General features: G+C 36.6%; 1 protein-coding gene across 1 annotated transcript; it reads left to right on the top strand.

The window, feature by feature from the left end:
• Window positions 1-303: 303 nt before the first annotated feature.
• LOC100801117 (lysine histidine transporter-like 6) lies at window positions 304-8,320 on the top strand. Its single transcript, XM_041011884.1, is given in 8 exon segments — window positions 304-716; window positions 1,684-1,900; window positions 1,903-2,069; window positions 6,889-7,282; window positions 7,380-7,485; window positions 7,787-7,878; window positions 7,986-8,054; window positions 8,154-8,320. Coding segments are annotated over 8 exon segments (1,266 nt in total). The 5' UTR covers window positions 304-591; the 3' UTR covers window positions 8,250-8,320.
• The last annotated feature ends 5,165 nt before the right edge of the window (window positions 8,321-13,485 follow it).

Raw genomic sequence — 13,485 nt, 5'->3', positions numbered from 1 at the left:
AACTAACATTTTTTGTTATTGCATAAACACTCAAACCATGATACCGCTCCACGAACTTTGACATGAACAGCATGCCTTAAACTTTAATCATTAACTAAAAATTAGATGGCTTTTTTGTGAAGCCCTTAGTCAAGATGGGTAATGATAAAATATTAGTTCCCTTTCACTTACCAGCAAATGTTTCCATCACTTGTCAATTCCAAAATTTATAGTACATTTTAGAAAGAAGTCCTTAGCATCAGGGGAAAATTCACATTTTCAATTTAAAAATATATCATCCATTAGGACAAATTGGACCATCACATTACACCTCTATAAATCCTCTAATTCCCTCAATAGACCAATTTACTTACCCCACTAAAAAGTTAAGAAGTTTCAGGCCGGACTAATTAGCAATAAAATCTTGTTTACAAGGGGCAAGCATGTAGGGTGCTGATATGTTCATCACAAATACATGAAACTTTGAAACGGTTTATATGCATCAACCGCTTCATATAAAAGTTGTGCACATTTCATTTTTTTTCACCATAACTCAAAAACTCAAGGGAAACCAACCCTCTTTCTCTTCTCTGATTTTTTAAGTGTATCAAAATGGTCTCAGCTTCTTCTTCTCCCCCTCGCAATGCCAAATGGTGGTACTCAACTTTTCACACTGTGACGGCCATGATTGGTGCAGGTGTTCTCAGCCTTCCCTATGCCATGGCATATCTAGGATGGTAAAGTACAACTCTGACTTCGAGTCTTTAACATATCACAAACAGGTGACAACTTGAACATAATATTTTTTTTTAAAACATGGTAATAAGATTCTTTAGCTGAGGAGTCCGAGATATTTTAAAAGTTATCATTTTTTGTCATGAAATTAATTTTCTATTTTAAATCTAGACATATTTAAAAAATTTCATCTTTATCCAAAGATGTATTACGTGGACATGGAACTTAAATCTTTTTTCATAAACTTTGAAGAATATATGTTGTACCTTTTGGTTAGATATTTCAAAAGTTAATTTATTCTTTTAATAAAATCTATTGCCTATTTTAATATGTACTAATATTATATTTTAATTGAAATTATTATTTATTTTAATTACATTAATTAGCAATTATTTTTTATTAATTACAAAAATATATTTATACTTTTCATTTCTCCCTAATTATAAGATTCTTTCAATTAATTTACATCATTTAAGAAAAAAAATTAATTTAGTTAATCATAATAAATATGTCAATTATTTATATTATTATTTTAAAATTATCATTTTTTATCTCTCTATCCACATAGTTATTTTTTATTAATTTTTTGAAATTAGGAACGGGTCTTATAAGATGACAAACAAATTTCTAAAAAAGTCTTCTAATTAGGTTTAGAGAATAAGAGCCTATCTTTTCTTCATCCTTTTCTCTTTATTTGTGTGAATTCCTAGGTTTTTCTCACATAAGAGCTCGCTAGTTCTGTTGTTCCAATAATTGGAAAGAGTCTGTCATATCTTGGGCGATTTGCACAACATGCGGATAAAATCTTGAGGATAGTGTGATTTTTCACATTGCAGATTAATTTGTTCGTGATCATACAAGTTTGTGTAGACGTGATTTGTAAATGATCAGGGAGGTTGTGATTCGTGATTGACAACAATAAAAATATATGTAGCTAAAAGTTATACATTTTTTTACTTATCTTTGCAGGGTGCCAGGGACCTTGTTTTTGTTGATATCTTGGTGCCTGACCTTAAACTCAATGTGGCAAATGATCCAGCTCCATGAGTGTGTTCCAGGAACCAGGTTTGATCGTTACATTGATCTTGGAAAACATGCTTTTGGACCAAAGTTAGGGCCATGGATTGTGCTGCCCCAACAACTGATTGTCCAAGTTGGGTGTGATATTGTTTACATGGTCACTGGTGTGGGAAGTGCCTGAAGAAGTTCATGGAGATTGCTTGCACCAATTGCACACAAATCAAACAGTCCTATTGGATTCTCATTTTTGGTGGCATCCATTTCTTTCTTTCGCAGCTTCCCAATTTCAATTCTGTTACTGGGGTTTCTGTAGCAGCTGCTGTGATGTCACTAAGGTACTTCTTGTTCCCCACATTTCTAGGGGAATTTCCATAGTGGTCCCAAAATATTAGGAACCATTACTAGTTTTAAATCTAGACCATTTATTTTGTATTATAAACATTTTTCTTATTGATTAGTATGAAATGGGTGGTTTTGATGCAAGGATCATTTTTGGCCCTTGTGAATTTTGGGTCTGTTGGAAAAGCCACTCACCCATGCGTATACTTTTCTTGAGCACTTACCTTTGAAGATCATTAATAATAATTCAGTTTGTTTTAATTTATTTCTTACAATAAGTGTTTATTTTAATAAAATAAATATTTTATTTTTATTTTTTAGTGTGTTTGTTTAAATTGTTTCTATTTTTAAAAAAATATTATTTTAAGAAGAAATAAATCATATTTATTTGTTAAAAAACACTTATATAAAAAATATTTATTTTAATTTTTTAAAAAGTTTAAACAAATTCACACTTATTGTTTAATATTACTAGTTTTGAATGGTCGCCGATCAGGCTTATCACTTTTCGTTCATATTTGAAGATTCTTTGGAAAAATGTTTGGATTCTTTACATAATAAGTTAATCATGTGGAAACCAAAAAGTTGTCCTAAGGCTCTGAATTTGATAGGAAGACTATTTTTTTTTTGTAGAAAGATCAACAAATTTACCCTTTTTGGTTATGTTTATGAACAAGCAGAGCCATACGGCTTTTAAGACTTTGCAGAGTCGGTTGACAAAAATTGAACTTTCAGATCCATATATGGCTTTCAGGGACATTATGATCAATTGTTAGTCGTAGGTATCAACTTTGATAATGATGTGTTGGGACTGTTCCTATTAATAACTCTACCTGATTCATGGGAGACCATTCCAGGTTTCCATGATTAGTGTTGCTCCTAATGGTATTGTTCATTTTCAAATGGCAAAGACTAATGCTCTTAATGAAGAGATGAGAATGAAGACGCAAGGTACTTCTTCTCAGTCAGAGGTGTCTGTTACTAAAAATAGGGGGAAAAGCTAGAAGAAGAAGATGAAGGGTGATAGAGACAAGAGCAGGAGCAAGTCTAGGTCTTGGTACAACAATCTTGAGTGTCATTATTGTCACAAAGCATTGCATATCTAGAGGAATTTTTTTCTATGGAAGAAGGAGAGTAAAGACAAGAAGGATCATGATGATGACCGTGTGACTACTGCTACTAGTGATGATCTTGTTATTCAACATGACATTGATTCGCTTAATCTTGTATCTGATGAAAGCATGTGAATAATTGATAGTGGTGTTACACTGCATGTTACAGCTAGGAAGAAGTTCTTCACATCTTACACTCCAGGTGATTTTGGAGTCTTGAAGATGGATAATGATGGTGTGTCCAAGGTGATTGGTGTTGGTGATGTTTGTTTGCAAACCAACATGGGAATGCAGTTGTTACTTAGAGGAGTGAAACATGCTCCATATGTTCGCTTTAATTTTATCTTTATGCAGGTACTTGATGATGCTGGTTATGATAACCACTTTGGTTCTGGAAAGTGGAAACTCACCAAGGGTAACCTGGTTGTGGCCAAGGGGGACAAAATTTCAAAGTTGTATTGGACGAAAGCTTTGGTTGCCAGAGACAGTGCGAATGTTATAGATATGGAGGCATCTTTGTGGCACCGAAGGCTTAGTCGTATCAGTGAGAATGGGCTGAATTGTTTAGCCAAGAAAGATATGCTCCCAAGATTGAAGAATGCAGATTTAGAGAAATGTTCTCATTACATGGTTGGTAAGCAAACCAAACTATCCTTCAAGAAGCATCCTCCCTCTAGAAAATCTGAGTTGCTTGAATTGGTGGATTCAGACATTTGTGATCCTTTAAAGGTGAAATCCTTTAGCGGTGCACTTTATTTTGTTACCTTCATTGATGACTATTCCATGAAACTTTGTCTCTATGCTTTGAAGATAATAGACCAAGTTCTTGAGAAGTTCAAGGAGTTTCATGTCTTAGTTGAGAGGTAGTCAAGCAAGAAGTTGAAACGCAGTTGTACTGACAATGGTGGTGAGTATTATGGACTATTTGATGTTTACTATAAGCAGCATGGCATTGCTCATGAGAAAACTCCTCAACTGAATGGTTTGGCGGAGAGGATGAACAAGGCATTGAGTGAGAGAGTGAGATGTATGCTCTCTGAAGCAAAGTTACCCAAACACTTCTAGGGTGAGGCACTATACACGGCGGTGCATGTTATCAATCTTAGTCCTGTTGTTGCTTTGAATAGTGAGGTGCCGAACAAAATTTGGTTTGGTAAGAATGTGAAGTTACCTAAGGGTAAGAGAGCCTTGGATAATAGGTGGATCTATAGGGTGAAGCATGAGAGTAACTCTACATCTTCGAGGTATAAAGCCAAATTAGTGGTGAAGGGCTATAGTCAAAGGAAGGGTGTTGATTTTAATGAGATCTTCTCTCTCGTGGTGAAAATGTCATCCATTAGAATCGTGTTGAGTTTGACTTCTACTCTTGATTTGGAGGTAGAGCAAATGGATGTAAAAACTGTTTTCCTTCATGGTGATTTGGAGGAAGAGATCTACATGAAGCAACCTGATGGTTTTTATGTTGAAGGGAAAAAAGACTATGTGTGTAGGCTGAGAAAGAACCTATATGGTTTGAAGAAGGCTCCGAGGCAATGATAAAAGAACTTTGAGTCTATTATGTGTGAGTAATGCTACAAGAAGATTACTTCTGACCATTGTGTCTTTGTTAGAAAGTTTTCTGATGATGACTTCATTATCCTGTTATTGTATGTTGATAACATGGTTAATGTTGGGAAAAATGTTCCCAAGATTACAGGTTAAAGAAGCAATTGGGTGAGTCATTTGTCATGAAGGACACAAGAGCTGTTAAACAGATTCTTGGTATAAGAACCATGCGTGACATAAAAAAGAAGAAGTTGTGGTTGTCACAAGAACACTACATTAAAAGAGTGTTGTAGAGATTCCAGATGGAAAAGGATAAGGTGGTGAACACTCCTTTTGCTACTCATTTTAAGCTGAGCTCTAAACAGAGTCCATCAAATGAAGCTGAGAAATTAGATATGCAACGGGTTCCTTATGCATCTACAGTGGGAAGTTTGATGTATGCAATGGTACGCACAAGACCAAATATAGCACATGTTGTTGGTACACTCAGTAGATTTTTGTCAAACCCAAGTAGAGAGCATTGGAATGCTGTGAAATGGATTTTGAGGTATCTTCATGGTACTGTTGATATGAGGCGTTGTTTTGGTGGTGATAAGCCTACTTTGGTGTGGTGCTCAGACTTAAATATGATTGGAGACATTGATTCCAGGAAGTCCACTTCGAGCTATTTGATTAAATTTCCAAAGGGAGTTGTGACTTGGTAATCCAAGCTGCAGAGGTGTGTAACTTTGTCTACTACAGAGGCAGAATTCATTGTCATTATCAAAGCATGCAAGGAGTTGCTATGGGTGAAGAAATTTTTTTAGGAGCTTGGTTTTGTTCAGAATAAATATCTACTATTTGTGTATATATCTACTATTTGTGGATAGTCAGAGTGTTATTCATCTTGGTAAGAACTCAACCTTAGCATATTGATGTGAGGTATCATTGGATACGAGATGCTTTGAATGCTAAGCTATTGAAGTTGGTCAAAATTCATACTGATGATAATGATGCTGATATGATGACTAAGGCATTACCAAGAGGGAAGTTTGAAGATTGTTGTGAGATCGCCGGTTTGGTGGTCACCTCCATATAGTTGTGAGGAGGAGATTTGTTGGGTTTTTTTAGCTCCCTTCCTATGAGGAGTAAAGGCCCAAATGAGGAGGCTCATTTTGTCTCACTTATTTAAGTGCAAAGGGATAAAATTAGGGTGAGAGAGAGACTCATTTGTGAGGGAAAAACAATTACAAAACATTTAGATAGAAAGGAGATAAAAAATTATTGTGATTTTTGCACACCTACCAGAGAGTGTTTTTCAGATTGTAACTCCGGATTCGTTCACCATTGGATCGAACTAATTTTTGGATAGTAGGTTCTACACACATGATACTTAAAATTGTTTGGTTGAATTGTCAAACCAATATCTGGAGAGGGAGATAAGTGTTTCGCATTCTCTGTTCTGCGTTTTGGGGTTTCATCTTCTTGTCTCTATTGTAAGCATTGATGCTCTGGTTTGATTTAGCTGATTGTAGTACGTTTCAGTGCATTTGTTGAAGACTCTCTTGTACCTTTATTGATTATAGTAGAGTTGTTTAGTGACCTGTGGTTTTTACCCTTGCATTGAGGAATTTCCACGTTAAATAAATTGTCTCTTGATTTCTATTTTACGTTCTATTTTTATTAATGTTCCTCATAGTTCTTGCAAGTTTTGAAAATTTATTTTCGCTGCATATTGCTCTATTATTGAATTTGTTATTACATTGACATGTTTTTCCCATGAGGTTGACAAAAATTAAACTATTAAAAAATTTGATATTTGCTAGAACATGGTTGAATTGATTAAAATAAAATATAGTAAATAATCTTTTGAAACTCATTGTTTTTTGTGAATCCAGTGGCTTCTAATTAGGTTGTAACTTATGCAGTCTATGATGCTTAACATAGTTTGGTCATGCTGCTGATATTACTGATTTTCAAATTATATTAAAAATTATATATACTGTTTAAAGAATCAGCCACCACTTACCTGACATAACATAGTATCTTCTGTTCTTTTCTTTACCAATTTGGGATAAATGCAATAAGAACACGTGAGACAAAAACAAAATAGTTAATGTGATTTATTGCTTCTAGTTTCAAAAACACTACCTTACTCTGATGTACTTTTTCATTGCAGCTATTCAACTATAGCCTGGGTGGCTTGTTTGGCTAGAGGTCGTGTTGAGAATGTTAGCTATGCATACAAGAAAACCACTTCTACTGACTTAATGTTCAGAATTTTCAATGCAATTGGTCAAATTTCATTTGCATTTGCTAGCCATGCAGTGGCCCTAGAAATCCAGGCCATAATTCCATCCACCCATGAGAAGCCCTCAAAGATACCAATGTGGAAAGGTATAATCGGTGCCTATATCATCAATGCTATATGCTATTTCCCCGTTGCACTTGTAGGATATTGGGCCTTTGGAAGAGATGTTGAGGACAATGTGCTTATGGAATTTGAAAGACCTTCATGGCTCATTGCCTCAGCTAACTTGATGGTGTTCATTCATGTTGTTGGTAGCTACCAGGTACTAAAACTACACAAGGATATGTTATATGTTCTTACCCAAATTAAACTACTCTAGTATTTGACTATTTTATTAATTTGGAAACATTGGATTCCAGGTTTATGCTATGCCTATTTTTGACTTGATTGAGAAGGTGATGGTCAAAAGATTTAAGTTCCCTCCAGGAGTAGCACTTAGACTTGTTGTTAGATCTACTTATGTAGGTGAGATTTTCAAAACCATCTATGTTTTTTTTTTTTGGTTTAAGGCCACAAGTATTTTTCATTTAAGACAATCATATTTGAGCCGGATAAAATTACTATAGATGATAGCTCTATCTCCGAGTATTTAATGCAACTGCTCACAAGGAACTCGAATTCGAGATTGATGGTTAAGCTAGAATAAACTAATAGTTAACGGCACACTCATAACCATCCATGCAGTCACTGCAAAGCTATTTTTTCCCCATAGTTGTTATTTGTATGAAAAGTCTTGAAGTAACCAGAGATTGTTAAAATGTTGCAGCTTTTACATTATTATTTGGGGTCACATTTCCTTTCTTTGGTGATCTTCTTGGGTTGTTTGGTGGATTTGGTTTTGCTCCTACTGCATTCTTTGTAAGCCTCTCTCACCATATCAATTTCCTGATGCTTATATTAGACTATATATTTACAAGAGTTAATTCAGAACACGGGATTAATAATTTGGTTTATCGATTGTTCAGCTTCCTAGTATAATGTGGCTGATAATCAAGAAGCCAAAAAGATTCAGCACCTACTGGTTCATCAATTGGGTAATGATTAATTTACTTTAACACTCTTTTTTCTATAAATCAGTGAAAGAGTATGCATTGGAGTTACATTGACCCTCAATTTTTTGTGTTTCTTCTCAGGCTTCAATATACGTTGGAGTGTGCATTATGTTGGCATCTACAATTGGTGGCTTAAGGAATATTATTACTGATGCTTCTACTAAGTTTTACACCTAAACTATTTTATATTATTGCAAAAATATGTAGCATCAACAATTAATCTAGTTAATTAGACTGGAGTTGGTGAATATCTAGTTGACAGTGTCCTTTGTTCCTATAAGCAACTACACTACTAGAAAATACACTTTCAACATCGGTTATTTAGAACATTCTACATCGATTCTAAAACCGATGTTGAAAGTGACGATGTTGAATGTATGAATGTTAACATCGATTTTGGAGAACCGATGTTAACATACATATGACAACATCGGTTCTCCAAATACCCGATGTTAAACACAATGAACAACAACAAAAAAAGTGTAGGCATGATGAACGTTGACATCGGTTTTCCAGTAAAACCGATGTAAATATGTTAGTTTAACATCGATTTTCTAGAAAAACCGATGTTAATATATGCCCTTAACATCGGTTTTGCTAGAAAACCGATGTCAACGTTGATGATGCATACACTTATTTGGTGTAGTTCTTTGTATATAACATCGGTTAATTATAAATAACCGATGTTAATATTCAAATATTCACATCGGTTATTGATAATTAACCGATGTTAATGTGCACTAGTTAACATCGGTTTTCTACAGATAACTGATGTTAAATTACAAACACTGACATCGGTTATACACAAAAAACCGATGTTAATATACAAACGTTAACATCGGTTTTCTATTATAACCGATGTTGGTTATGATATTAACATCGGTTTTTGTTAATAACCGATGTTGTTTTCAAATATTTTTTTTATATATACTTTCTGTTTTTACAGTAAACCCAAAATTGTACCTGTCAAATGCAATTTCAGAAGGCCCAATTCACAGCAAATAAACATTTTATTCTGCTTTCAAGCAGTTTTAATGATAATAAACATCAAATAATTGATTTATATATTATAAAGAACTATCAACAAATGAATTGAATGTTCATGTTACATAGAAAATGTAAAAAATGTCAAAAATGTTAAAAAAATGTCCCTAAATCCTAGGCCTGATCTCTAATTCGGAGATAAAACTGTGCCCACTGGATCCGCAATGCTTTTAATCTCTCAGGCTCCAATGGTCTAGGGTCGTTAAAATACTGTATGATTAAATAAATCATATTAAGTTAATAATGTAATACAAATTATAAGTAAATCGATTTTCTTTGAAATAAACTTACCGCTTCCCAATTATTTGTAAAAGTTCCTAAAATGATGGTGGACATCTAGTGCATGAGATAATAGCCGCACTCAGTAGTTCCTTTTTGTCTATTACACTAAATACATAATGAAATTTGGAAATTAATTAAACAACTAGTGTACAGACACATAAAGAAATATATATAAGTAGAAGTTTTATGTAAATGACGTACCTTGACGACAATCCACCTAGCAGGAGCCTTTGATTTAGGCTGTGGAGCATCATCAAGACCCTTGATAGCACTGTTCCATATGAGTAACAATTAAAAACTGGTGTTGTACATTGAGGTATTACAATGCAAATGTATTGAAAACAACACTAACCTATTAATAATCCCCTTAAGATAGTTGTCTGGCCTGTTATGCAATGAACAAAACCAGACAACTAAGTGTTCCTTGGGCAGGATGACCACCCATCTGCCATGTCCGCTGCAGTGGAACCTAAAATGGGTTAGTACATTAGTAAACATTAATTAAATTTGTTATTTTGTGACTTACCCATTTAGGTAGGCTCCAAGATACACATGCGTTGTGAACTCTGCATCCAACTCTTTATGTAACTTTCAGATTCAAACTGCGATTGTCCCAGACCTCTGAATGGACTGAGGCTCGAGGAATCCATAGATATCAGAATTCCCCGCTCGCATACATGTTTCAGTGAGATGCCTGTTTATGTTAAGTCAAAGTTAAATATTTATGAATTGAAAGCCATAACTTAGGTAAATAAAAGCCTTTATATAAAGACTTACAGAATCCACAACTGTAACACTGATATGCTGACACATTGACCACCGTGTGCGATTTCGGAGAGGTCTTCGTGCTTTATGTACAGGGGAAATCTGGATTAACGACCCCGAACACGGTGGCATCCCATCTAACCTGATAAGGCCTCAAGAAAAGCTCTGGGATGGTCAATGTCATCAGATAAAGCGGATCATCGACCTCCGGATCGGGCTTCGAAGGTGGTTTTGGCGGAGACATAGCTACCTGTTCATGAAACAAAGTTAAATAGCCTAATTTGAAAAGAAGAAACATATAGTAAGGACAATAAGTACCTACTGTGATAAAGATTGACCAGATGTGTCGGCCAAGCAAAGAAGGTGTGAAGTGCCTGCCCCACTAAGGAAACCTCATCAGTGGGTACAGGAACTGGAGCATCTGCATCTTAACCTCCTCCACACTCACCTTTACTTGGCCAGGCAACAAAGGAGTGTTATGAACAACAGTGGATCCCTCATAAACTCTCTCGATGGCAACCAGGCGTGCAGGATCTGCTTCTATGTACAAGCCGTACCTGTCAGAGTCACCGGTCTCAGGATCATTTCCTGAGGGATCAACACAACTCCCCTTTGTGCTCACTCGAGGACCGGAGGGACCAGGACCAACCACAGGCTCAGGAGGCACTGCAATCCCTGAGATTGCATCTACGACTAAAGGTGGCTGAAGGATGCCATGATCTGCCTCGTCACTTTCTCTGTGATGGACTCCTCTAGCTGGTCCCTGATCTGCTGGGTTAGCTGCTGTAATTCGTCAGGAGGCAGGGAGGAAGCGCTGCGGGACGTCCATGGAGCCGATCCAAAGTATTGCTTATGGTGACACCGGCTCCAGCAGCACGGACACGTCCAGGGTGCTCTGGACGTCCAATAGCAGCGGCCAGAACATCCGGACGTCCATGGGGGATGAACGATCCCTGTGTGGCCTGCTCCTCAAAGAATCCTGCACAGAAAACACACAGTGGTACATGGCATTCTTAAAATATTCAAACATAATTGTAATGGTTAGTTGAACATGACTTACAATCTTCTCAGCGATTTCCTTTGCGGCCTAGTTGTCATCTCCCCTGTCTTCTTCGTGCGACCATCTTCCACTTCACGTGGCGTCTGATCGGGGATGGAGGGTCGATGACGCCATCAACGCTTCCTGACTGTGCAGCTTCCTGCATCTTCTTCTTGGTCTTCTCAGCCAGGAGCTTCTGCTACAAATAATCATAACCCCACGAGACAAAACGTGGGGGGCAGTATTTGCTTCTGGATGGCCTATGCCTTCATGCGCACATCCTGAAAAAATTAAACAATAATGTTTAAATGGGTAGAATGAAGTATAAGAACATCATGTTTAATATGAAAACAACTTAAATGGCAAAGGAACATACCTCCCAAGAAGGGTTTCTGCGAGTCTGGCAAAACTGGGCCCACTTTTCCTTGCTGATGCCATATTTGTCACAGACAGTGTCCTCGACACCGTCCTGATGGACTGCAAGGGCCCATTTCCTCGTGAGGTCTGATTTAAACTGCCTCCATCTCTCCCCCACGGTCTATAGTAACTTCTTTTCGTTCTACTGTTAGAAGCCTCTGGGATATCAAATTCCGCCTGACAACATGAAACAAAGTTTATTTGTTACAATAATGAATTTTTGGCTATTAATTACACACAATCAAATAAGAAAAGAGAAATACCTGAATATCCTCCCAAATCAGGTCCTTCTGAGCAGTAGGGACCTCCTTCTAGTTCTCGTAGGTGATGTCCACCTTATCACGTGCCACAATCCCAAATATGTTCTTAATTTCTTCTTGTGGGGACCGTCGGCCTTCCCTGTAGCAGGATCAACATGCACCACTGGTCTCTCAACACTAGGTGGTCTAGTGGACAATGATCGTAAGCGTGAGGCTTTGCGTGTCCGCTTCACGACAGACGTCGAAGCTAATGCATCCGAAGTAGGAGGAGGAGGAGGAGAAGGAGGAGAAGGAGGAGGAGGAGGAGGAGGAGGAGGAGGAGTGGAGGCAGGTGGAGAACCCATGATCTTTTATGCAATAACATACAAAATTGGATTAATGAAAAAAGGATTAGTGATAAGTTTTTTTTGGAAGGCAAAAGTATAAGATTATTAAACAAAACCCCACCACATAAGGAGACAAGACAAATTAACCAAAGGACTCTGAAAGATAGGTAGTTGTGCTTTTTAATTGTGATTTCATCCATGTTTTCTTTGATATTGATTTTCTTAGGACTTCATCCATGTTTTGACAACATTTGATTTTCTTTTTTGCAGAAAAGAAAGAGGGGAACGAGCAACAATTTGAAGGTTGTATATTCAGGAACTAAAGAATTCAAAATAGCTAGTAATAAGAGGGATTTGTTTTTGGGATTTTCTGAGCACCAAGAGCGGCTACGCAAGAAGCTTGCACTTGAGGAGGGAAGGATATTTGCAGCTAATGAACAACTTTCTTAACTATTTGTCCTTCAGATTTTACTGTTTTTTTTTCTATATGTAAATATAAATAATATAAGGTTATGCCATAGGACATGGTCATTTTTACCCCTAACAATCTTAGAAGTAAATATAGACCATGTTTTTACGCCATACCTTATACATTTATATTTACATATTAGCAAAAAGAAACAGTAAATCTTAAGGACAAATAGTTAAGAAACTTGTTCATTAGCTGCAAATATCCTTCCCTCCTCAAGTGCAAACTTCTTGCGTAGCCGCTCTTGGTGCTCAGAAAATCCCAAAAACAAATCCCTCTTATGACTAGCTATTTTGAATTCTTTAGTTCCTGAATGTACAACCTTCAAATTGTTGCTCGTTCCCCTCTTTGAGAATGAGGAGGATCTTCGTAAGACTTCATCCAGTTGATGTTTGTCGGCAGTTTCATCATCCACCACCCTTTTCTTCTGTGTCTTCTCACGTTCATTGTTGTTAAACCCATATTTATGCCTTCTTCCCTTCATGTCTTGTTTGATCACAACTTTAGCTGAATCTCCCATCTTCAGCATAGTTTAATCTCCTGTCTTATTGTCCAATGCCAAATTTTGATGTCCTGTATCTCTTTTGTTCGTATGTTCTACTGCTTCAGCTTCACAATGCATAGAGCAATCAGAATTTTCGAGTCATCACCAAAGGCTTCTGCATCGGCGTTGACACTCTCCACCCTCTTTGGTTTATGCTTCTGTGTTTTCTTCCATGCTTCCTCCTTATAATTCTCAGATTTATTGGAGGTCCCACTAGAAGGATCAGCACCAATCCGTGCCTGTTCCTCCTCTACCAGCTCAATATCT

The sequence above is a fragment of the Glycine max genome, chromosome 2 (genome assembly GCF_000004515.6).
Source record: "Glycine max cultivar Williams 82 chromosome 2, Glycine_max_v4.0, whole genome shotgun sequence".
Taxonomy (NCBI): Eukaryota; Viridiplantae; Streptophyta; class Magnoliopsida; order Fabales; family Fabaceae; genus Glycine; species Glycine max.
This window is presented reverse-complemented; position numbering and strand designations above follow the sequence as displayed.